Consider the following 26,318-nt stretch of genomic DNA (forward strand, 5'->3'; position numbering starts at 1 on the left):
GAATTAATGATTCCAGAAGAGCTTAACAATTCATCAGTCTTGACAATATATTCATAACTTTAATCATGATACTGTCAAGAGTAATTCGCTCTTTCACCTAGTTACTTCTTTGCTCTCAGCTTGACAACAATCAGGAGGAGGGTGGTTGGAATGTCTGGGGTGGGAATGGAATGCCAAGACTCCGTCTGCAGATTGTGAGACCCTGCTGCCACCCCCAATGTCATGTCACGCAGGTGTTTGAACGATGTGGGCTGTTCTCATAACAAAAGCAGATTTAATTGGATAATGAAATAAACTAAGGGGGTTGGCCAAAGGGGAAAAGAAAGTTTAACTCTGTGTGCTTTCACGCAGGAAACTCAGAGCTACTTTTGCTTCTTCTGTGCAATGTAGTACATTCAATAAAGTTTTACTTTTTGGGAAGAACAACATCGCAGGAATTCTCTTTTTGGATTCACTAGTTGCTCAGCTGACAGAGACTATGTAAAGTCACCCTATCTGATAATTATTTAAATATACAATTTTTGTATTCATGCATGTTCCTTGGTATTTATCCAGCATGGCATTTTATTTTAATATATTAAAAAAAAAAAAAAACCTTTCCCCTGGCTTTGAGAACACAGAACTGATTTGGAATAATAATGCTACATGATCAGAGAGCCTCCTACTGGTTATGTAACAAATCCCTCTGAAATTATGTATTAATACATTCATTTATTTCAAGTAAAACACTTAAATTCTAATGGCCCTTCCTCCATAAATATTATTTTCAGCCACAGCCAACCACAAAGTATTCTGTGTCTTGGCTACCTTACAAATATTTTGTAGATTTGACAGTTTTTCATGCTCTTAGAGCACAGAAGAGAGATTTTCATATCCAGCTAAACAATCCCATGCCAAATATTTTAAATGAGTTCATATTTTGTATACCGGTATTGGAATAAGAACAAACATAAGAGGGTGAGGTAGAAGCCCTGTTTCAAAGATTGGCTGATTAGAAGCAGAACAATTTAAAGCATGACATATGTAAATAGCAAACATTTCTTGACATTTTGATGAAATGTGAGAGATAAAAGGGTATTTGCGTTTCTAAAAAGTCCACCAAGCATTTGCAATCTTTCATATCCTGACTTCACTATATGCCAAGATGGAAGATGACTTGTCAAAGCATTCTACTTCATCCATACACTAGAGACCAGACCTGGGCATTTTATGGGCCCCGGACCACATCTGGTCTTTGGCTGTCCCTATGTGGCCCATATGATGTTAGTTGGAAATTAGAAATCAAATGTTAATAATTATTTACTGTGACCGCAATACAATTGCATTACTTTGAAGGTTACTGCTATTTTTAAAAAATGTATATATATGTGTGTGTGTGCCTATGCACCTTCACAGTAATGTGTTGGTTCTATTGGTTCCACTCGCCACAACAATTGGCCCTTTGGGAAAATAATTGCCCATCCCTGCTATAGACCATAATTTAAAAACAGGAATCAGCATTTATTTATATTTTGGTTTAGATTCGGAAATTCAAACTCGCTGCTTAATACTGTAAACTAGGAGATGAAAACAAGTAAAAAATGTTTTTACTCACCAACTCACTTGCTGTTTCTCTTCAAGCATTCTTTTTTTCTTTATAAGAATTTTTATTTTTTTAATGTAAACATTCCATCTTCCCTTAAACAGTGTGTCGTCTGGGTACAAATATCTCTGTGCAATAACCATCAAGATTTACAACAGCATTCATTACATTGATATTCATTCTCTGACAATTGTAGTATAGAACATAGTAGAACTATTCAATTTTTCCTCTTAACATATCTTCTAATAAGAACATAATAATAATAATAATAATATAATCCTAATAGTCATAATAATAACAATCATCATATTATTCACATCTCTATCTTAACATATTTTCTACTCTTCTTAAATTTCCTTTTATTTCCAACTTCCATTTTTATTCTCTAACCATTGATAAAATGATTCCCATATCATATAATATTCAGTTTGTTCTTTCTCCTTAATTGCAAGCATTAATCTGTTCATTTCTGCACATTCTAATATTTTCCTAATCACATTCTCATCTGTAGGGATCTCTTCACTTTTCCAATTTTGTACAAATACAATTCTAGCTGCAGTTAATACATGGATAATTAAATATGCGTTCTCTTTACAATAAGTTTCAGGTAAATTCCCCAACAAAAATATTTCTGGTTTTAAATCAATGTGCTGCTTTATCATCTTTTTCAGCCATGTATGTATTTTTGTCCAGTATTTTTTTGCTTCTACACATATCCACCACATATGATAATAGGATCCACATATCTGGTGGCACTTCCAACATTTGGCTGATTTATCTTTGAACATCTTTGCCAACCTCACCAGTGCAAAGTGCCATCTATAAAACATCTTATACAGATTTTCTTTATATGCAGTTGACATTGTTAATTTGTAGTTTCTGTCCGATAATTTCTGCCATTTATCTAATTCTATTGTATGACTAAAATTTTTTGCCCATGCTATCATTGTCTCCTTCACTTGTTCATCTTCCAGTGTTATGCCTAATAAGTAGCTATACAATTTTTTTTATCAATCTTTCTTCTGTCCCTGTTAATATCTTATCTAATTCTGTTAATTCTTTATAGAAACCATATAATTTAACATCTTTCTCATATCTAGAATGTATCTGCACTTGTGAATACCATGCCATATCAATCCCTTGATTACTCAGTTCTTGTTTAGTTTTGAGTGCTCCCTTTTCATTCAAAATATCTTTATATCTAACAGTATTTCCCATGTTAATAACATTTGGGTGAATCAGTGCTTCCATTGTTGAAAGCCAAACTGGTATCCTCAAATAATGTTGCTCTCTAATTTTCTCCCATACTAACATTAATGCATTTCTTATGTAGCGTCTTTGAAAGTACCCATGCATCTTATTTAAGCTAATTCTTGCTTTTTTTTCCTTGCCAGATATATTTTAATATTGTTTTGTCGAGTTCCTCAAAGTATTTTTTTCCAATTTTATCAGAATTGTTTGAAATAAGTACAATAATCTTGGCAATATATTCATTTTAATTGTAGCTATTCTTCCTATCAATGATAATTGCAGACTTTTCCATTTTTCCAGATCTATTTTAATTTGGTTGTGCTAGCATGAATTGCCAGTTCACATTATCAAATGCTTTCTGTGTCTCTAGGAAGATCAACACCATTTGCTTCACTGGATACACTTCATAGTACTCCAATATATTCAAAATTATTCTCATATTGTCTTTAATTTGTCTCTTAGGTAAAAAACAATTTTGATAAAAATTGTTTAGTCTTTCTGCAATTATTGAAGCGAATATTTTATAATCAGCATTCAGTAAAGATATTGGTCTATAGTTTTTTATCCATTATAGTCGGCATCTTCTTTCGGTATGAGAGTAATACATGCCTCCATCCATGAACTGGTTCTTTTGCTTCTAACAAAAGTTCATTGAATACTTCCAACATTGGAATACTTAAAGTACCTTGTAAGTCTTTATATAGTTCTGCTGGTAATCCATCTGGATCTGGTGTTTTGCCATTCTTTTGCCTCTTGATTGCTTCTGTTAATTCCATCATTGATATATGTTCATCTAGTATTGCTTTCACTGTTTCAGATATTTTAGGTAGTTCTGCTTTTTCTAAATATTGTTTTATTTTATCTTCTGAGATTGACTCTTGATCATATAGTTTTTCATGGTAATTTTGAATCACTTTCTTTTTATCGTCATTTTGATGGTGAAGAGTTCCTTCATCATCCATTAGTTGGTATATCAATTTCTTTTCTTTCTCCTTTTTCAGTTAATATGCCAGCCATCTTCCTGGTTTGTTTGTGTTTTCAAAGAAATTTTGTTTAATTTTTTGTGCTAGTTCTTCAGATTCAGCTTATGTTTCGTTAATTTCATTTGGTTTTTTATATTCTTTTTTTGAGGATCTTTTTGTAGTTCTATCTTTAGTCTCTTATATTCTTCTTCTAGTATCTTTTGATTTTGTCTTTTCTTTTTGTTTTTCTTTCCTATATATGCTATAGTTAATCCTCTAATACATGCCTTAGCTGTGTCCCTTACATTTTGTAATGACATTTCTTTTTTTCTCTTATCTTTAAAGAAAAAGTCCAGTTCTCTTTCCATAAATTGAATAAATTCCTTTTCTTTTAGTATTGACTGATTCAACGTCCATCTTAATTTCCTTTTTTTGTCCCTTCCATATAACTTTTATCGGATTGTGATCCGCCCAATTACTTGTTTCTATATTTATTTCTTGTATATTAGATTTTAACTTTGCTGACATCCATATCATATCTATTCTTGACCAAGACATATGTCTATCTGAGTAAAGTGAGTATTGGTTTTCCTTGGGATGTATCTCCCGCAAAGGATTTTGTATGCCTAGTTCTTCTGCCATTTTGAAGAAAGGCTTAGGCAGTGTTCTGGCTTTTTTATTTACCTTTCTGGTTTTGTAATCAAATTCCACATCCACAATTGCATTAAAATCTCCTACTATATATATATGTTTTCATACTCCAGTTCTATTATTTTCTTATGAAGTGTTCTGTCCCCGTCTCACACACACACAAACAGTCAGCCAGCAGTTAAATAAAACTTGCAGACAATAAATTCCTTTGATAACAGGATTGGCAGCAACCCAGTAGCTGCTTGCCAAGAACTTTACTCACAGAGAATCAAAACAAATACACAAAGCCACAGAATTGTCAAGTCCAGTCCGTATTAAATCCAAGGCAGGCAGATAACATAGTTTCAGAGATACAATGAGATTCGCTAGTTGTTTAGTTTTGTCCGTCACAAAGCTTGAATGGCCACCACACCCCCTTTTATCCCCTGTGGGGTGTGGTCCAGTGACTCAGCTTAATCTCTGGCACGCCTCCTTTTCTGCTGCGTGCGCTTGTCTCTCCGACGCTGGCATGGATCCAGCCAAGACTTATCTTCGTCACTGTCTGACTGCGACTGCTCGGCGATACCTGGCTCCTGGCCAATCTCTTCTCCTTCGGGAGACACCTGAGGCATTATCAGAGAGGAGGGTCCTAGAGAGGGAGGCCTGGCCAACTCCTCTCCTTCACTTTTGGAGCCTTCTCCCTCCGATAAGACGGGCTCGGGGGTCGGAGTCACAACATGAAGTTTACCATTAAAATCCTCTTGATTAATATTTGGTGCATATATTACTACTAAGAGTATCTGTTTATAGTTCATTGTTATCTCCACCATCAAAATCCTCCCTTCCTCATCCATAAAGATTTGTTTAATGTTTATTGTCTTTTTTACGTAAAGGGCTATTCCCCTCTTCTTTTGTTATGATAGAGAAGTATATAACTTCCCAGTTTTGGGATATTCCAATATTTTATTGTGTTGTTTTTTAATGTGAACTTCTTGCAAGCAGATTATGTCTAACTTTAATTTTTCTAATTTACTAAAAATCCTTTTCCTTTTTATTGCTGAATTCAGTCCATTTATGTTAATTGACATTAATTTTATTTCTTCTTCCATCATTTATTTATAGATGGGTTTTGTAGTTCTAGTCGCTCTTATCTCTCTCAGTTCTTTTGCCTTTGCTTCTCCTCTTTTTGCTATTTCCTCCAAATCTCTTTCATCTTCTTTTTGTTGTATATTTTTCTCTCCTGTAGCTTCCGCTTATCGCTTGTCCTCTTCTTTTTCTCTTATTCTCATTTCTTCTTGTGGTTCAAAATAATGCTCATAAAATTGTTCTGCTTTTTCTATGAAATCCAATCTATGTCTTTGCTCCATCCAAGTCACCAATATTTCTTCTGGTATCAGCCATCTGAAATTCACTCCATTTTTAATTAGTTGTTTTGTCAAGAATTGGTATTCCTTCCTTATTTCTCTAACTATTCTCGGAATCTGTTTTAAGACTACTATTTCTTTTCCCCTGTATTTTAAAGGATCATCTCTTGCTCTTTGTAGAATCTCTGCTTTCATTGCTTTTTTAGTGAACCTCACATATTTCTCTCTAGGAAGTCTGTTTTTTATCGCATATCTGGTATTAATTCTAAATATTTCATCAATCTCTGCAAGAATTTTTTCTTTGGTCACCTCTAAGACATCTGCCAGCAGCTCTGCCAATAACTCCACTAAATTTTCTCCCTTTTCTTCCTCAATATTCTAGAACCGCAGATAATAATCAGCCCTATCCATCTCTAATGATATTATTGTTCTTTATTTTTGTCTGCCAGCGTAAGTCTGTAATCAACTTCTTCCACTCTTTTTTCTGTTTGTTCAACTTTTTCTTCTACTTTCTGCATGTGTTGTTGACTGTTTGCCATCATTTGTTGAACATTCTCTAATTTGTCCTCTACTTTCCCTATTTTTTCCTTGAAGTCATCATGCAGGGCTTGAATAATCCCTTTTAATTCTACCTGCATCGCATTTGTTTTCTCTTGCTGTAACATAGCATCCAAAGTCTTCTGCCCTGATGGGCTAGATGTTGCTGCTGATGATGCTGAAGATAGTGCAGATGGTGTTTTCCTCATTTTAAAATATTTTAGTATTTGTAATCCACAAAAAATAAAGGTTATAATTGTAATCCAAGAGGAAAACAAAAAACAAAAGAAGTAAAGAAAAAAAATATAGATTACAATCCAAAGGTTATCAATCTTTTAACCCCATTCTTCTTGTTATTTTCTTCAGGTTCTTCAGACCCTAATCCTTTTTTATCCAAAAAAGAGGGATAATAAATTGATAAATTGTAATCCACATAGGCCCACCAAGCCCTAAAATTCAATTACCAGTTATTTTATATCCACGAATAGAGAGTTCACAGAGCAGAAGAAAAATAAGAGAAAGGGAAGTATTTTGCTGTTTATATTTCCATTTGAGTTCCAAGAGCTACAGTTTAAAAATAACAGATCTCGATGTTTTGCTATCTCAGTTATTCAGTCTAAACAGCTTATAGCACAAGAATTGCTTCTCTAGCAGTCAGTTCTTATCTTCAGTCTCACAGTCTCTCAAGGTTATATATTTTATATATTTTTCCTCTTTCTCCCTTGCAGCTCCCAACTCCCAGCTTCCACTTCTGCCTGTAGGTGGCACTGTAGTACTGCTTCTCTCTTTCTCTCTTTCTCCTTTTATACAGTATACTCCAGTTCAGATTTTATAGAAATAGGATAAAAAAGACAGTTCTGTATATCCATGTTTTGTAGTATCCCAAAGCTTCTAAATATTGTATTTGAGGTACCCAGTCCGGCTTTCTAATTGCAAAGTGTTTTCACTCTTTTCCTAAAAAGTTCTCTAACTTAACTTCCTGTTTTAAAAATGGCTCTTAGGCTTTCCTCACCGCTTTTCTCAGGAGGTGGAGAAGAAAAAACAATTCCACCTCCTCCTTTTGGGTCCTACTTTCACCCAGATGTTTTTCAGCGGGCTCTTCCTTCCATTAAAGTTAAAAATTCAAAGTTGGAAATCTCTCACCCAGATTGATCACACTGTCATTCAATCTTCCATGCTTCCTTCCAGTGGCTATCACAGCTTCAGTCTGGCACATAGTGGCCATCTTTTCCTTTCAATCGGGTTTGAGAGCCTTCTCCAGATCAATCAGGGAGATTGCGGGCTCTCTGAGATCAGTGGAGTGTACTCTCTTTATTCATCACCCCTCCAAGGTGATTTTTGGTCCGTCCCGACCTCCCAGCAGTTTGGATTTTGGCACAGTCCAGAGCCCCGGAGGACGCGTTGTATCACTGCAACATCAGCCACGCCTTCCACGCTTTAAGCATTCTTACCAGTGGGCTGTTTTTCTTATAGACCAGGGGTGTCAAATTCAATTTCATTGAGGGCCGCATCAGGGTTGTGTTTGGCCTTGGAGGGCCGGGGGATGGGATTGGGCATGGATGGGAGTGAGCATGGTCAGGGTGGGCATGGCCATGGTGGGCATTTGACACAGGCTCAATATGCATTTTTTCCCCTTTGCATTCAAAACAGCTATTCCAGACAAAGGGAGATTTACTTTCTGGCACAAATAATCTCAATTCCATAATGTAAAGATTAAAGACATGTAGTGTCCCCTGCTGCTCTGGGGCTTGACTCTTTTATATAGGACAGAGCATAAATGAACTGACAATTTCTCCAGATGTCTCTAAAAACTGCCTGCCCAACAGTCTTATCAATCTTTGTTACTACCTCTGACACAGCCCTAGAGGTGGACTTAATATAATTTATAAAATTGATATACCATCCAATTCTCAATGATCCTGGATGGCTCACAACGATCAAAAAATTTACAATTAAATCAATCACAGGTAAAAGATAAAGATAAAAGATAACAAACTCAATGATACGAGGGGGCTCACTCTCTCTCAGCAAAGACCTGGATGAAGAGCCAGATTTTTTGGCTCTTCTGAACAACAGCCATCCAAATCTTGGAGGGTACCTAGTTATAGTTGGCAGATGCTACTAAACAGAAGATTAAGAAGGTGCTGCCTCCTGCAGGACTCTGCCTCCTACCCGTGGGACTGGCCTGGAAATATCAAAGGACTGGCCTGTGGTGCCTCTGCCGGCCAAAATGGGGCACGGGGGGAATGCATGCCCCCCGCAGCCTATTTTTGGCCTCCACTGCCTCCTGCAGCACTCTGCCAGTTGAAAACAGGCCGTGAGGGACATTTTTGGAAAATGGACCATGGGCCAGTCCCAGACGGCCCCATGTGCTATATCTAAGCACCCCACGGACTGGATCTGGTCCATGGGCCTTGAGTTTGACGCCCGTTATAGACTAATGGATTCCATTACTCTTGTCATTATAAAAAAACTCTTTGATATTCAGTTTGGATGGTGAGTAGATGGATAGTAGCCTTCCCACTCACTTTAACACATTCATGAGACTTAGCAACTGATGCATATAATTTTGGTAAGAAAGGCCATCATAAAAAAAAAAAAAGAAACATTTTGGGCTTAGGGTTTTGGGGAAAAATGACTTTTAAAAATGTTTTCTGTTTTGAAACTAGAAGGTATCTTTAATAGTTTTTTTTGTATTACTGAATCAAGAGAAAAGGCTACCTATGCCTGAAATAGAAAATCATTTTATGCAAAATATTGTTGATTTGCAAAGAGAGAACAGCTCATGATCAGCTCAACCATGTTTTATTCAGATTACTGATGTTATCCATTACATAATATAAAACACAAATTTTTTTTAATCTTAACCTGAAACACAAGTACATAAGCCTTAAGGATATCTCTATAACAAAGTTGCTCAGTACCATTTTAATTTATGTCACCGAAGGAGCTGTCACTAAGTGAGTTCTACCTGTAATCTGCTCATTGGTTGAAGACAATCAATCCTTAGGCTCAATGCTGCTGTATAACATCTATAGTATAGCAGGAAATCATTAAATGAAGGGAAAAAAGGAAGCCTTTCTTAGCAATCTATTTTAAGTGAGATACTTTGAAAACAGATTCTTAGCCTCTTAATTCCATCTCTGAAATTAAGACAATAAACAATATAAACCACCCAGAGTCACCTCATGGTGAGATGGGCAGCAAAAAAACTTAATAAATAAATAAAAATATTTAGAAAGTTGAAAATAAGTGTCAAGCTTTTGCAACAAAAAGTTTGGATTTCAATCAGAATATTTTCTTATAATAGTACATTTTTACGATAATTAAGTAAAACATAATGGACAAAATATGAAAACCACTAAAAATACCTAAGACTAATGCAAGAATTATCAAAACAAATAACTATTATTAAATACAGGTACAGTAAAGGGTTTTGAACTTTTGATTACTGAAGTGATAGCTGTAAGAAGACAGACATAAATAATAAATATAAAATTATTTGCTGCCACTAAACTTTAATTAAACTCCAAAACCGTAACAAAAAAATAAAATTCTACCTGGGCCCTTAAATTTTAAACAGGAGTGACGCATCCATTTTACAACTAACAACAATAGCAATGGACTGAAATTTAGCTTCTGGAAGTCATTTTTGAAGTGTCTCCTAAGTGGGAGAAAACAAGTTCAAATGTATATTCTGGAGTTAAAATAAATATCATTAGATCTTTATTTATATGAAAGGAGCAGCAAATAAAATATTGTGAATTTGATTATTTCTAAAGAATTTAAGTTTAAATGACCTTGTCTTGAAGGCTATGGAATTTACTTTCTATAAAGCCTGAAAGAAAATAAAACTCTTTTGTGTCAGACAAAAAAATGGTTCCTGTGAATTGCTCTCCCTTGTATTCGTTAACTGTAGTATTTGTGGAACAAAGCTTAGATCCTTTTGTAAATCTAGGTCAATACAGGTAGTCTTCCTTACTAATCACAATTGGGACTGGTAACTCCATTGCTAAGCAATGTGGTTAAAAAGTGAATCATCACACAACAATGCCCCACTTATGTCAGTTCCAACTGCAGTCATTAAACACAACGTCATATAGCCGTGACTTGTGATTTCCTGCCAGCTTCCACATTGACTTTGCTTGTTGGGAGCCAAGCAAAGTTAATGGGGAAGCTGGCAAAAAAATCACAAATCACAGCCATGTGAAGGACATAAATGGTGATCATGTGAAAGATGCTGCAACCATCATAAATGCACTGATTGTTAAGCATCCAAATTGTGATCATGATTGTGGGATGCTGCGATAGCTGCAAATTCACAAATTGATTATAAATCTTTTTCATCACCATTGTCACTTCATCACCATTGTCACTTCATCACTATTGTCACTTCATCACCATTGTCACTTGTCATTGAACAAACTGTTGTTACCTATAATCTGATGCTTTATTTCTAACTGAGCTATTTTATATCCAAGACAAGATATTGTATGGAAAGTTCAGAATCTTAAATTGGATTCTATTTCAATTGACCATAATGGCATAAAGTTATTATATGAGCCAAATAATCTAAAGGATTTTCCACAAGACTACTGTGATCTCAAATGTCAGGTTTCTAATAAACTCAGGCCTCTTTCTAGTTTTAATAAAGAATTGCAGGCACATCTGGGCATGTGAAATAACACCTTGGAATTTGTTGACTGGACACATTTCAGTCACATTGATATAGCTGCAAATCTGCACTTCACAAAATAGGTAATTCCCAACCTTATCTCTGAAGAGTTTAATTACACCCATTCACAGCATGCCTATTTCCATTGCTGGTATGGAATTGTAAAATAGAACTAATTGTGCTTACAAGGATACAGATCTCACTTGGCTGGATGAGGCTTGAAACAGAATTCCTAATTACTTATTTGATGCTGCAAATTTTTGAGGTGTGATGATGCATTAAGGATGCATGTAATTATTCTATAACTTTAGTTTATTTATAACTTTATTGTTTTGGAAACAGAAAGCAAGAGCCCAAAGAGATCAGTTCATGCCCATTTAGTAAATAGAAAGAAGCATGCCAGTTCTCTATTCTGCTCTTCACATGGAAACACCTACACATGGTGTTTCCAATGAAATGGTCCCTTAAGTGAAAGCTTTCAATTACTTCAACCCTTCAAATAGCAATTATGTGCTACTGTTTACAGTACTTACTTTTCATGGATTATATGCACAAAATGTTTACTCAATAAATAGAAACAAAGTTTTCTGCAAGACTTTTATTCTATTGCACAAGATATCAGTTAAAAGATACCACTAGATAAAATTCCACTGAAATTTAAGGAAAGCATTTTTATAATAAAAGAATGTAATAGGTGGACCTTTCCCATGCTGAATGATAATAAAACTTTTAAAACCACAGAATATTAACATTTAACAAATACAACATTGCACTGGAATCATCTTGTGGAATTTTGTCAATATTTTAGGAATTGTGAATACTGAAAACTGCATTGGTTTAAAAAGGAAAATATTTTAGTTAATTGCCAGAATGCCAGGTCCAATGAATACATATAAAAACATACAGTAGAGTGGTGCTTAAAAGTTTGTGAACTCTTCTGAATTTTTAATATTTCTGCATAGATATGTCCTAAAACATTTTCCAAATCCTAAAACTACTGTAGGTAAAAGAACACAATTAAATGAATGAGTCAAAGCATTATACTTGTTCATTTGTTTATTGGAGAATGATTCAAAATATGTATATGAACCTTTAGGATTATATGTTCATTTGATGGGGAAATTAAGAACCAGGTGTTTCAATCCATGGGATGATAATCAAGTGTGAGTGTGGGAGGTCCTTCCTTATTTACAGTACACGATTATGGGTATGTAGAAGTTATGGGTAAGTTATCATTACTCATACAAGGGCGAGATATAAAAAATAAAGCTGACATTGCTGCTCATCTCATCGAGCCATGGTAGTGCAGTGGTTAAAATGCAGTACTGCAGGCTCCTTCTGCTGATTGCCGGCTGACTGCAGTTTGGCAGTTCAATTCTCACCAGCTGAAGGTTGACTCAGCCTTCCATCCTTCTGAGGTTGGTAAGATGAGGACCCAGATTGTTGGGGGCAATATGCTGACTCTATAAACCACTTAGAGAGGGCTGAGAAGCAATATATAGGTCAGAGGTGTCAAATTCGATTTCATTGAGGGCCGCATCAGGGTTGTGTTTGACTTCGGGGGGCATGGGTATGGCCAGGGTGAGCGTGACCAACTCAACATTACTGTTTTCAACCGTGATGGCTCCTGCAGCCCTCTGCCAGCGAAAACGGAGGTCGGCCTATCTGACCTCCATTTTTGCTGGCAGAGGGCTGCAGGAGGCTATTGTAGCTGAAAATGGAGCCCAGGCAGGCTGTGCGTGGCCCTCCCAAGCTCTGTTTTTGCTGGCAGAGGCACCGCAGGCTGGTCCTTCGCTGTTTCCAGGGTGGCCCCGTGGGCCAGATCTAAGCATCCCGCAGACCAGATCTGGCCTGCTGGCCTTGAGTTTGACACTCCTGGTCTAAGTGCTATTGCTATCTAAAATTTGCAAAAGACACATACCGTGTTTCCCCGAAAATAAGACCCCGTCTTATATTTTTTTGAACCATGAAATAAGCGCTTGGCCTTATTGCCATGCACTCAAAAGCCCGATTGGGCTTATTATCAGGGGATGTCTTATTTTGGGGGAAACAGGGTAGATAAGCCAGAAGTCTATTGAAAGAATGTTTTATGGAATGGTGAGACCAAAATAGAACTTTTGGGCTTGATTGAAAAGCATTATGTTTGGCAAATACTATTATTATTGTTATAATGTAAGAAACTTATCTGTAAATCATAATAGTGGCAGTATCATGATTTGAGCCTCCTTTGTACCTTATGGACCAAGATAGTGTACCATCACTGATGGAATTCTGAATTGTACCAGCAAATTCTTCAGGAAAATAGGAGGATATTGTCCATGAACTGAAGCTCAGAAACAATGGGTCATGCAGCAAGATAATGACCACAAATACTCAAGTTGTAGAAACAAAGAATGGTTAAAAAAGAAAGTTAAAGATTGGAATGGCTAAGTCAAATTCCTGACTGTAATTCTATGGAAGGGTTGTGGAAGAACCTGACTGGACTATTTATGCAAAGAAGCTTACCATCCTTGAGCTAAAGGTATTCTCTAAGGAGGAATGAGCTAGAATTCCTCCAAGCCAATGCAGGATCAACAGTTATTGGAAACATTTAGTTGCTGTTTTTGTTCTCCAACAGGGGCACCCAATTTACTGAAACACAAAAGTTCACTTAGTTTTACAATACACAAATATACAGCTTTGAATAATTTTCCTTAATAAATATATAAAGGTTAGGGTTTTGGGGTCATTTATTTAATTGGGTTCTTTTTATCTAGTTTTAGGACTTGTGAGAGCAGATCACATTTTAGTTCATATTTATCCAGAAATATTGAAAATTCCAAAGGGTCTGTCACGTAGTCTTAACATAACTTAATAAACACCCTCTCCTGTACTTCCTCACCCATACCAAATTTTTATAAGCCTAATGTGGAATGGGTAGAAGAATCTTTGTATATGGTGTAGACATGGACATAATTATGAAGAGGTGATTGGAATTGCTATCTAAAAGAATAAAAATATATGTTCATTAATTTTTCCTTGCAAGCAAATAGTATATTAGATATTCTTTAACTTCCTTATTATAAAATATATGGCTTTTAATGTTCTCATTCCACCTTATTTGTCAGTGAAAATATATGTCTTTCACAGATTACTTAAAAGCACAGAAACCAGTTTGTGCATTTCCAACGATATCAATATATTGTATATTAATAGTAGTGCATGATTAAAATATAATTTCAAAAAAGCATTCAAGATTATTTTTTGCATATAAACACAATGCTATTGTACACAAAACATCTGCATAATATACAGTCATTTGAGCTGCAGATACATAAATGTATCTTAACAACACCAAAAAGGTCATTTTTACTGTGTACATAGCTTATATTTCACAGAGTAGTTTGGACTGAAATTGCCACCTCACATTTCCTTCTACAAAATCCCAAAAACGTGTCCCTAAATTTTACACGGCTATAAAAATTCTTTTAATAAATTTAATTTTAAAATACTCCATAAAGTAAACATATTTTTAAAAAATAATTCAGTATAAATCCAGTCCACCGTTTTCCCTACTTGGAAAAGACCTGCTGATTTCTTCACTCATACTAAAGTTTCAGGGAGTGCATCTGGATTATCAGGTGATAAAATCTCCCAAATTTGCCATCGATCACTTTGCCACCCGTGCCAGTCTGTCTCTGACAAATTTTTACTGTTCTGCTCACTGTCTGGAAAGGAGTACTTTCTTTCATTTTGGTTCTGTTGCTCCTCATGCTGGATAGGTTGTTCAGGCACCTGAGTCATGATCCTCATTCCCTGGGCCCCAGACAAGTCTGTCTTCTGAAGCTTCCACAATGGATACCCTGTAGAAGACACTGCTGGCTGGAGGGATGATAAGCTGCTTTGTTTTGCTGTTTCAGGGTAAGGAGGTGGTGGTCTGTCTTTTCGAATTACTTCAGCTTGCCTTAGAGACGATGGCTTAAATGTAGCATGTGGACAAGTTGCATCTGAGTCATGCTCCATCAAGTTCTCTGTATATCTTACAGGTGAATTGGACTGGCTGGAATTCTTTCTACCTACTTCAATCTGTGGGGTGCTGTACACTTGAGACAGAGGGGGATGCGAATGGCAACCAGGAAGGGCAGTTGTTGTCTGACTCCTCCGGATGATTTTTTTTTCATTGTCTTGCTCTGTATTGTTTTCTTGCCACTGAGAAGACAATGATAGGCTCCCTTGAGAAAGGGAACACTGCCCTGGCCGCAAGGAGCTGCTCTCATAGATGTCTCCATATGACCCTAAAAAACCACAGAGAATGATCAATAATAAAGCAAATCAACATAGTTTTTGAGATAATCTAAAATGACATGGGCATTGGGATCTTACATCAGGCTTGGGAATGATATCTAGAATTACTATTGATTACTCACATATGCAGACACATTTTCATATAGTCCTGCTCTATATTGCAAAATATTCTACAGATAGTTGTGCCTTGAATTGAATATCGTAATATCTGAAAGTTTGCAAAAAAATTGTTGTGGAAACTCCTGTGACACTCAAAACAAAAAATGTTTAATGTGGTGTAAAGTTTTGTAAACTATAGTTTACTGAACCATATGCTTTATAAAATTGATAGCTTTTGGAGAAAGAGAATTAGTAGTCCTCTTCTAGCACAATACTATAATGAAATAGCGCTAATGTATGAATAGTCAAATCAGATAATTATTTGATGCATAGAAACAGAAACAATATGTATACCTGTCATTCCCAGCCCTTTGGAACCACTTTTCAGAGTTGAATGCCAGGTGCCCCAGATGCTGAAATAGTCGTCTGACACATCTATAAGATTAGAAGGAATATGAATGTAGGTGATCCTAACATTTAACAGATATATATTAGAAAGAAGTAGCAGTAGTGATAATCTTTGGGCTCTCAGTGTTCTCTGAAATTAGCTGTTTTCCTGCAGCTGTACTATGCTAGGTAACATCATCAGTATATAGGGGACTGAAGCATCTTGTACTTCTAGTCTTGGTGTGGGAGGATATCTTCCTTAATAAGTGTATTTTTAAAGAATTATCAAGAAAGAAACGACACCCAATAGAAACTATCAAACTGAGAGAACAACCAAGAGCCCAACAGTTCAATCCTAATTTACATATATTCTCTGATATTGGTAGTATTCTTTGTTACAGTCACCTATCAGAATTCTGTCAGTTAGCAAAATAGTTAAAATAATTATTTCAAATGTAGCAAAATAAAAACATAAATCAGACCTATCTGAGGGATAAAAGGGAGCCCTTGTTTCCTTATAGAAGGTGCATTGTAAAAGGCCATGACAAATGCACTCAATATCTCCTTTTTCACAAAGACACAAAGTTAAGTCCTAAGGAATTTTAAATATTTCCCCTTGAGGACAGCTGTTCTGATTTTGGTACTCTTTGGAGTACATAACACTGGACACAATTGAATAGAATAAAGAAATTGGTAACCTAAAAAAATGGGGACTGACTACTTTGATTAAGTCGGACTGTTCCAAATGAGTTTTCAAATCATTTCAAATCAAACCATTTGAATGCAGGAAACGTTCAACCCTATCTCTTTATCAGGGTGGCTGCTTTTATGAGTCCACAATTTTGTACTTTATTTCAGGGCTGTCCTTTTCTTCATTAATTTATAATTATCTGTCTAGACTCTCTAGGGAAAAAAACCCCAACAAATTTAGCTGGGCATCAATACAAATGGGGAGTCCTTGGTGCTCTGAGTTTGTTGTTTGCTTGCAGTTGTTTCATTATCCAACTAGGTAACATCATCAGTATTAATCAGTGTGTAGCTTTCTCCATGGTAATTCCTTGATTATGGTATTGTTTTTTGCTTGTTGTCTGATGCTAATCCCTGCTTCTTTGGGTGTAGGCTACTGTGTTCTAGTAATTTTGTCTCCTTTGTAGCTCTTTTAATTGTCTGTGTGGTTGGTTGGTTTGTTTATGTATTTATTTAGAAAATTTATATTGCTGCCTACTCACAATGGTGACTCAAGGTGGTTTACAAGGACACAAAAGCACCATATAAAACAAAGAAAAACAATAAAAAGAAAAATAATAAAATAACAACCTCCACACCCTGGCGACAACATACATTCACACTAGTCATTTAATGGGCTCCATCCTGCTCTGAGTTCCCCAGGCCCGCTGACAGAACTACTTCTTCAGGGCCATCCAAAAGAGTGTTAGAGAAGGGACCAATCTAATCTCTCGGGGGCGGGAGAGGTGGAATGATGTTCCAGAAAGAGGGAGCCACCACGGAGAAGGCTCTTCTTCTGGGTCCCAACAGATGTATCTCTTTAGGGAATGGGACCTGCAACATTCCTTGCCTCCCTGCTCTAGTGGGTTGGGTAGATGTTTAAAGATTTTGATTAATCAGGTTAGGGATCCTGGGTTATTTTGCCAAAAATAAGACCTTAGTTTTAGTATATCTAATTTCAAGTACTTCCTGAGAACAATTAATGGCTAGGACATGAAGCCCTCATTTCAGTCCAACTGACATATGTGACAGAAACACTATTATTATCAGCATATAATAAAATTGCAATTTACTTTCACCACAAGAAGACAAGGCAGCCAGAGGTAGCCAAAGCTTTTGATATCAAGCTAAAATCTTAATGGGTCATAACCTAAGAACAGAAACAACAACTAGGATCTAAACAATGTTTTAGTTTAATGTCAAGAGCTTTTGCTACCTCAGTGGATTTATTTACAATGTGGGCACTAGATCTCCATGTGAATGACTCATTGAAACTCTCAGATGAAAAAGGAGGATGAAATATTGGGACCCCCTTTTAAGCAAAATAATTTTCTTTAGGTTCACAAAATTTTTCATCCTGTGATTGTTTCTGGCCCAAACATTCCTCAATTGGAAAATAAAAGATGTGATTTTCAAAAATTCAAAGATAAAATTCAAGATAGTACAATACTTATAATTCAAAATATTTGCAAAGAATTAGAATTGATTTCATTTTTTAAAATGTTTTGAATTTCTGCACTGATATTATGCAGGTTAAATATTGAGATGTTCATATAGTAGAACACTAAAACTATGACTTAACCACAGACATAATTACAGTATGTCATTTTAATTCTAGTTTAACAATCCATGGAATGAATTTTGTATTCACAGGTGAGTTGACTTTGTACATCTGAATTGATATACAAACTCTGCACTTCTGAATTACTGAATTCTGTATAAAGAGTCTTTTCACCTGGATGCGGATATTGTTTGGATATTAATAAAATTTTATCAAACATTTTCAAAAAATATTTTCTCAGACAATCTTTAAATTAAAATCAGAAATTTGCTGTTAGGAATTGCAATTTAAATTGATAAACTATATCTGTCCAACCTTAACAGTCTGACTCTATTCCGTTAAGGAAATCAATTCACTAAGAAAAACAATATTTACAATAAAAATAATTTTACTATAAAAGATTATTCACAATGATATTAGAACCAATGAATGCTTATAGTTATGGTATATGCTGATCAAACCAAAGGAATTCTCTTTTGATTTTGGCTGAAAATTGCTACCTAATGTGCTCTGTTCTGGTAACTTATCAGAAGTAAGGGACATATCTTCTTGCATTGCCAAAACAGATCTTTCAGACAGCACTGGAGAGTTGTTGTCATATGGTGATATATCGCCACTTGAGGTTCGGTTTGAGTCTATGGATGAATGTCTACCTTCTATGGAGAATGATCTTTCAGACTGAAGCATTTCAGGGCTTCTGATAAAACGAAACATAAACAGGAGTTAATAAAACTTAGTCCATGTAAAGTACAGTATATCTGAACAAACTAAAAATTTCAGAAGATAACTGCCTTAATAGCAAACAATTATAGGATGGGATTCAACACAATATAGGTGAAATTACTGTTATATTATATCCAAGACAATGATATCCAAGATTCTAATTAAAAAAAGAAAGCTTTAAGAACATATTGCAAGTCTGAATATAACATTGGAATGTTTTGTACATTATTGAGTACAATATAATGAATTGAGCAAATAGAATGAAAAAAGGTAACTGCAACAAACAATAACCATAGAACAAAGGACAGTCCATTTAAATACTGCTTTTAATAAAATAAAACTTCATAAAAGCTTTCAAATTATACCTTACCTTGAGTAAATGTTGAACATTATAGTTTTTTCTCAGAAATATTCCCTGATTGAGAATTTAAACTGGCCACTCCATGCTCTATTTAGGATTTAACAAGAGATCCTTCACAGCAAGAACCTTGGTTTCATTTTCAAATGATGGTTTAATTTTAGATTAGTAAGGAGTTAGCGATGAATTCCTGACAAATCCAGTCATATTAGAAACGATAAGAAGACTCTAGAAGTAGGCTATCAGCATTGTACTGTTAGTAGCAAGCAGTGTTATATAATGTTGTACTGTTTCATTGTGACTGAGCAGATAATCTTCCAGTTAAAAGGAAAAACAGTGAAGTGGTGAAATTATTAGCAAAAGTAGATTCAAGAAAGTGTTTTGATCAAGAGAAATGTTTACGTAGAAAGACACTATGCCCATTTTACATGTAGCAACTGAAGTTTGCTATGTGACCAATTACTGGTGGACATGTGCTTACTTCTCATTGCAGAATTATAGTTTTTCATGTCAAGATTTGAAATCCATTATCAAGAATATTAAGATGGTCCCAAGACATGTGTATCTCATTTTTTTGGTTCCAGCTTATCAGGAAAAATAGTCCAGTGAATATGTAGTCGTCTCTCCAGATTGACACAGAAAAAAGGATGTGTCCTATGAGTGTCATTTTCTTTTCATGATGAATAAATTGTCCCTCTAATCTTTTAGACAAATTCTTTCCCATGACTTCGCAGTTACAGCTGGAAACATGCTAGTATCAAAACATATAAAAATGATTCCTGGGCACTTCAATATTAATTAGGCATCTAAGAGGAGAACAAAACTAAAGTGACAATTCTGTCATTTTCAAGCAGCACAATTACTGTTCTATCAACTGTGAATTAAAATAAATGGTTTCCAATGATTTATTGGAAAATGTTGAAAAGATATATTTCTTCTCAGGAGATTTAAATGATGACTTAAGAATAAATAAGGGATCAGGGCTTAAAGAAGTAACATGTCATCTTTCATTTCCAAAGTAGAATAAAATAATAAGCATACAAAGCAGCCATGGTGCACATATTTTTTTGTACTAAGGCAAAGTTGAACATAGAAAATAAGGACACTATTCCCAATATCAGATGGCTATATCTGTCAATTATCATTTGCTAGAATAAGACACCAAAGTCCTATTATCTACTTGATTTCTCTTGTTTGGTGAGGCTCTATATAGATTTGAGCAGTTCTATTATTAAACATTCTTAAACTAAGCAATATGAGCAGATATTTTAGGTTTGAATAGGAATAAACTTTTAAGAGATATTTTTGAGAAAGAGAAAATATCTCACCCACTGGATTTCTATGCCCTCATAGCTATATCATAGTTATAAAAGGTAGAAGAATTGAGCTTAAGTTCATTAACAGAGATTCCCAAGTGTTGGGTTCATTTTGAATTGTAAAAACATTTAGAAGCATTTTCACAAATGGCATATTATCATGGACAGTACCAAATACAAAACATTGACTGAAAGTCACACTGTTAAGGTGTCACTTCACACAGCTTTCCAGGATGTAGTCTACTGTCTCAGTTTGAGTTGGTCGCTTTTCTAGACAGATAGGCACACATCCCAACATAGCACTCTGCTGCAGTCTGGCCAGGGCCGGATTTTCCTATAGGCTAACTAGGCTTCAGCATAGGGCCTCAAGATCAAGAGGGGCCTACACAGTGGTGGGATTCTGGGGGTTCTAAGGGGTTCGGCCGAGCCCTTTGTTAAATTGCTGGCTCGCCCGCCCCTCGCCTCCCACCCGCGCGGCGCCAGCCTACCGTAGCCAGGGGTGGGCAATTGTGGCTCTTTTACAACCTGTGGCCTTCAACTTCCAGAAGTCCTGAGACAGCTTGGCTGTCTGAGGAATTCTGGGAGTTGAAGGCCACAGGTTGTAAAAGAGCCACAATTGCCCACCCCTTCCCTAGCCTGAGTTCCGCTGCCTGGGATCCACGTGGGCTGCCACGTGGTTTCCCACCGGCTCCGGACGGAAGAGAGCAGGATGGAGAAAGCAGCTTCCACGCCTTCACTCACCCTCCCTCTCTGCTCTGTTGGATCGCCTGCCGTTCGCTTACCCCGCCCACTCCCCATCTATTGCTGCCTCCGATGGCTGGAGGAAAAAAAAACTTCAAATTCTTGCCTCGGGGCTTCAAAGGGCCACCCTAGAGCCAGTGCTGCAGCCGAACCCTTTGTTAAATTGCTGGCTTGCCCCGCCCCTCCGCACCACTATTTATTGCCAATAAATAGGGCGAGGGGCGAGGGAGCCAGCAATTTAACAAAGGGTTCGGTGTTTTTTTTGTAATTTTATTGGCCCACGGAGCTGCTTCCTTGCAAAGAGTGTTGATTTTTTCCCCCCTAACTATGCTGAGAAACGAAAGTGAAACTGCTTTGCTGTTGCTGCAAGGTTGGAAAATTAGGCAGGCAGAATTCTTTTCTTTTTCCTCACCAAAAAAGGTAGGTGCAAACAATGGAAAATTTAGGGAAAAAGAGGAGAGTTCAGGATTTTAAAACACAAAAGAAAAAAAAGCTCTATTTAACTAGGGAATTGTAATAATTGAGATACTATTAATTGTATATTGTGTTGAAAGCAGAAATGGTTAAGTTGTGGTTTGGAGGAATATGGGGGAAATTATTTGGTTTATTTTATTGGTAAATATAATTAATGGATTTGTAAGAAATTGGAATGCATGGAAATAATTGGAATATTCATGTTCATATTGATTAATATACAAAAAAGGTAGTTATATAACTAATTGATTTATATTAAAATGTTGAATTCATATTAAACAACTGTAATATTACATAAGTAACCAATGTGAGGATGGATATAAAAATAGATGACAATGGGAATGGGTATAATATAGAATAGAAGGGAAAAATTGAATTTGATTAAGATTAGAGATGAGGATGAGGGTAATATTGGTTTTTTACAAAAATAGATGAGGAATAAATATGGCAAAAAGGAAATATAGAAATTGTAAATTTAATTGAAATGACTAAACGCTGTTTAAATTTGTGAACCGGCCAAATACTCTGTTCAAAGAAAATACATTGTATGTTTGTATGTGTGTTTCTAATTATTGTTATTTATTCATATTTGTTCTCTTTTATTCTTTAAAGTTTAACAATTCATTCTTTATCTTAATATCTTTATATTTGTTTGGGGTTGGCTTTCTTCCCTTTCATCTTTTTTATTGTACAGCAATCTTTCTCCTCAAACCTACCACCTCTCTTTTCTTTCCTTCTTACTTTCTCTTCCTCCCCCTCTTCTTCTCCTCCCTACTTCCTCTTCCTTTCTCCTTCTCCTCCTCTCTTCCTCCCTCTCTCTCCTACTCTAATTTCCCTTCCCTTCCTTCATCCCTCTCTATTGCTGTATCCTTTTATGTATATGGACTACTCAGAGGGCTGAAAAAGTTATTCCTGACTGGTCCTCGCACTTTTCATCAGTCCTCGAACTTACGACTGTCCTCACATTTTACATTTTTGCCCTATCTTGTCACCATGGTGAAGAAAAGCAGTTGTGAAATGAGTGACATGGTTGTTAAGAAAGCTGCACGGGCATAAATGTGAGGATGGTCATAAGTGTGAGGACCGGTCAAAAGTGCGAGGCCCAGTCAGAAATGACTTTTTTCAGCCCTCTGAAAAAAGTCTATGCACATAGCCACGCCCACCCGGTCACATGACGAGCTAGCCACGCCTACACAGTCATGTGACCAGCTAGCCACGCCCACCCAGTCACATGATTGCCAAGCCACACCTCCAACTAAGCCACGCCCACAGAACCTGTTGTTAAAAAATTGAATCCCACCACTGGTGAAAGGGCCTCATAAGTGGAATAGCCTAGGGCCTCTTTCAATCTAAATCCGGCCCTGAGTCTGGCTATCATTTTTAGTGACTATGTAAAATGCTTCTTTGCTCTTTGTGGGACCCAGAACCATTTTTAGAAATAAATGCTGGAGTTCAATTCTTAGCAACAATTCTTAGCTAACCTTCTATTTAATAGTTTATTTAAAATTCTATTACACTATAAATCTTAGATGTACCATCAGCCCAGAAAGTTCTAACTGCAGACACCTTTGCCATGATGTTTTAACGCAGATGGAGCACAAAAAGCCTTGGACAATCTTGGACATGTAACTAAAGTTAATTTTTTTTTTTTTTAATTTGATTTATATGCCGCCCTTCTCCGAAGACTCAGGGCGGCTTACAATGTGCTCAGCAATAGCCTTCATCCTTTTGTATATTTATACAAAGTCAGCTTATCGCCCCCACAACTGGGTCCTCAATTTACCTACCTTAGAAAGGATGGAAGGCTGAGTCAGCCTTGAGCTTTGGCGAGATTCGAACCCTGCAGTAATTGCAGGCAGCTGGTCTTAATAACCAGCTTAATAACAGGGTGCCTTAAACCCCTGTACTACCAAGGCTCTTTAATTTTATTAAAACAGGCTTGGAAATTAAGATATTCATATAAAAATCATTAAAGGATTGTTCTAAAGGTATTAATTATAAAAGTTTTAATTACTAGCATTTTATAAAAAAGGTAGATGCCATATTTTTCAGAGTATAAGACGCACCCTTTTCCCCCCTAAAAGGGGATGAAAATTTAGGTGTGTCTTATATACCGAATGTAGCCCTGCCCACCCACTGGCCCCTGCCTCGCAACAGTTACCTCCTTGCAAGCAAACAGCAAGAAAAAACAGCTCCTTTCAGCTTCAGCACAACCTAATTAGCACAAGTTGATTGGATTGGCCTCCCGACTCTCAGCTGATTTGCTCTCAGCTGTTTTGTGCAGAGTTCTGCTGCTTGCTGCAAAGAGGTAAATTGCTGGAGCAGATTTTTTTTCCCTTGTGCTAATCAAGCTATGCTGAAAACGAAAATGAAAGTAAAGCAGGCTGTTTGCTGTAAGAGGCAAAATTGCTCAGAGGCAGAGGCAGAGGGAGATATTTTTTCTTCTTTTTCCTTACCAAAAAAGGTAGGTGCAAATAATGTGAAATTTAGGGCAAAAGAGGAGAGTTCAAGATTTTAAAACACAAAAGAAAAAAAGGAGAAAGAAAAAGGCAAAAATAAAAATGGGAAGGGAGAAAAAGAAAAAGAAATGAAAGAGAAAGATGTTATACATATTTAGAATTGAAATATGAATAGTAGTAAGAAATAAATGGGAAATCATGATTGTAAAAATGAAATGAATAATAATTGGAATATTTGTCTTTGTATTTTTGAAATCTAGACAATGGTTTTTCTTTTTTTAATTTTTTTTAGAAATATGAATAAGTATAAACTGTAACAATTGAAATACCTTTAATGGTATATGGTGGTGAAAGTAAAAAGGATTAAGTTGTAGCTTGGATAACAGCTAGAACATTTTTAAATTTAATTAGGAAAATTGTAATGATTGAAATATTTTTAATTATATATTGTAATGAAAGTAGAAATGATTAAGTTGTGATTTGGAGAATTATATGAGCAAAACTATTTGGGTTATTGGGAGAGTTTAAGATGTGAAAATGAGTAACATAAGAGAAAAGCTCTATTTAACTAGGGAATTGTAATAATTGAGATACTATTAATTGTATATTGTGTTGAAAGCAGAAATGGTTAAGTTGTGGTTTGGAGGAATATACTGGGAAAATTATTTGGTTTATTATTATTGGTAAATATAATTAATTGATTTGTAAGAAATTGGATTGCATGGAAATAATTGGAATATTCATGTTCATATTGTATTAATGTACAAAAAAAGATAGTTATATAACTAATTGATTTATATTAAAATGTTGAATTTGTATTAAACAATTGTAATATTACATAATTAATCAATGTGAGGATGGATATAAAAATAGATGACAATGGAAAGGGGTAAAATATAGAATAGAAAGGAAAAATTTAATTTGATTAAGATTAGAGATGAGGCTGAAGAGTAATATTGGTTTTTTTCAAAAATAGATGAGGAATAAATATGGCAAAAAGGAAATATAGAAATTGTAAATTTAATTGAAATGACTAAACACTGTTTAAATTTGTGAACTGGCCAAATACTCTGTTCAAAGAAAATACATTGTATGTTTGTATGTGTGTTTGTCTAAAAAAATTAAAAAAAACTTTTTATAAAAACCAAACCAAACAAAAAAGGTAGGTGCGTCTTATACTCTGAAAAATACAGTAATTTAACTTCATAATGGTTAACATTATTCATAGTTGCTATTTAAAAAAATATGCCAGGGGTTTTGAAATAAGACTTTGGACTACTATGATAAAATATGATAAATTATGATAAACATTTTCCAAATGGAGGCAAATAAAAGAAAATTAACAAATTACTCACGATAACTGGGAAGCTTTCCTTCTCAGCAAATAGTCTACAACATCTGGATCAGTCTCAAGCAGACTAATTAGAACTTCGTTTTGAAGGTCTGCTGGGACCTATACATTAATGAAACATCAAAAAGCAAATAGCAAAATTATACACTTCTATTTTTAAATATGAATTAATATAATCACAAATCTAATATAATCTGTTCCAGTTAAATAACATACAAAACACTTCACCTTTTTAAAAATATACTTTCCATTATCTTTAATCATTTATCATATTTTATTTATAAAATAAGTATTTTATAATCCAACAAGCCACTTAGCTTGCCTTTCGAAGAGCTACAAGATTACTTATCTGGTAATTACTATATGAAATAGGCAAACAAATTTGATGCAATTCTTTTTAGATTTCAAGTTAAAAATGAAGTGAGAAAAAGATAAGAGAATGAATCTATTATAAATGAAATGGCCAGACTAATTAATTCCTTTCCCCATGTATAAGGTAAATATATACACAAATGATAAACAAATACATGAAACATAGTCACCTGTACATATCCTCATTAATAAAATACTATATTCTTACAAATATTAACATAATTCAAAACCATTTTCTGTCTTTGAAAGTATCTACAAGTTTTTAAATTTTAAGAAAATTGAAATTATATTGTATTTGTCCGAGGGAGGGAGAGGGAGAGAACTCTATTCTTTTTAACAGCCTTTAATTATTTTTGCCACTTTCCATTTAATTTTTAAATACTGTTTATTTATTTTAATGTTTTATTGTACACCGCCCAGAATCCGTTTGAAGGAGATGGCCAGTGGAAAAATGTGATAGATAGAT

The 26,318-nt window shown here is 35.3% G+C and overlaps 1 protein-coding gene across 2 annotated transcripts in view; it reads right to left on the reverse strand.

Moving 5' to 3' along the window:
• Positions 1 to 14,583: 14,583 nt before the first annotated feature.
• The window catches only part of ARHGAP6 (Rho GTPase activating protein 6), a 285,466-nt gene continuing 273,731 nt past the window's right edge, over positions 14,584 to 26,318 (reverse strand). Inside the window, exons 10-13 of one of the 2 annotated variants that reach the window (XM_070943125.1) lie at positions 25,485 to 25,582; positions 18,559 to 18,755; positions 15,739 to 15,819; positions 14,584 to 15,275 (exon numbers count right to left, since the gene is read on the reverse strand). In XM_070943125.1, the coding sequence (XP_070799226.1) occupies positions 14,584 to 15,275; positions 15,739 to 15,819; positions 18,559 to 18,755; positions 25,485 to 25,582 (1,068 nt within the window). Of the gene's footprint in view, positions 15,276 to 15,738; positions 15,820 to 18,519; positions 18,756 to 25,484; positions 25,583 to 26,318 lie in introns of both variants that reach the window. The other variant, XM_070943124.1, reaches the window with a different exon arrangement.

Source organism: Pituophis catenifer, unplaced genomic scaffold (genome assembly GCF_029215685.1).
Source record: "Pituophis catenifer annectens isolate HBS135680 unplaced genomic scaffold, rPitCat1.0.hap2 SCAF_4, whole genome shotgun sequence".
Lineage (NCBI taxonomy): Eukaryota > Metazoa > Chordata > Lepidosauria > Squamata > Colubridae > Pituophis > Pituophis catenifer.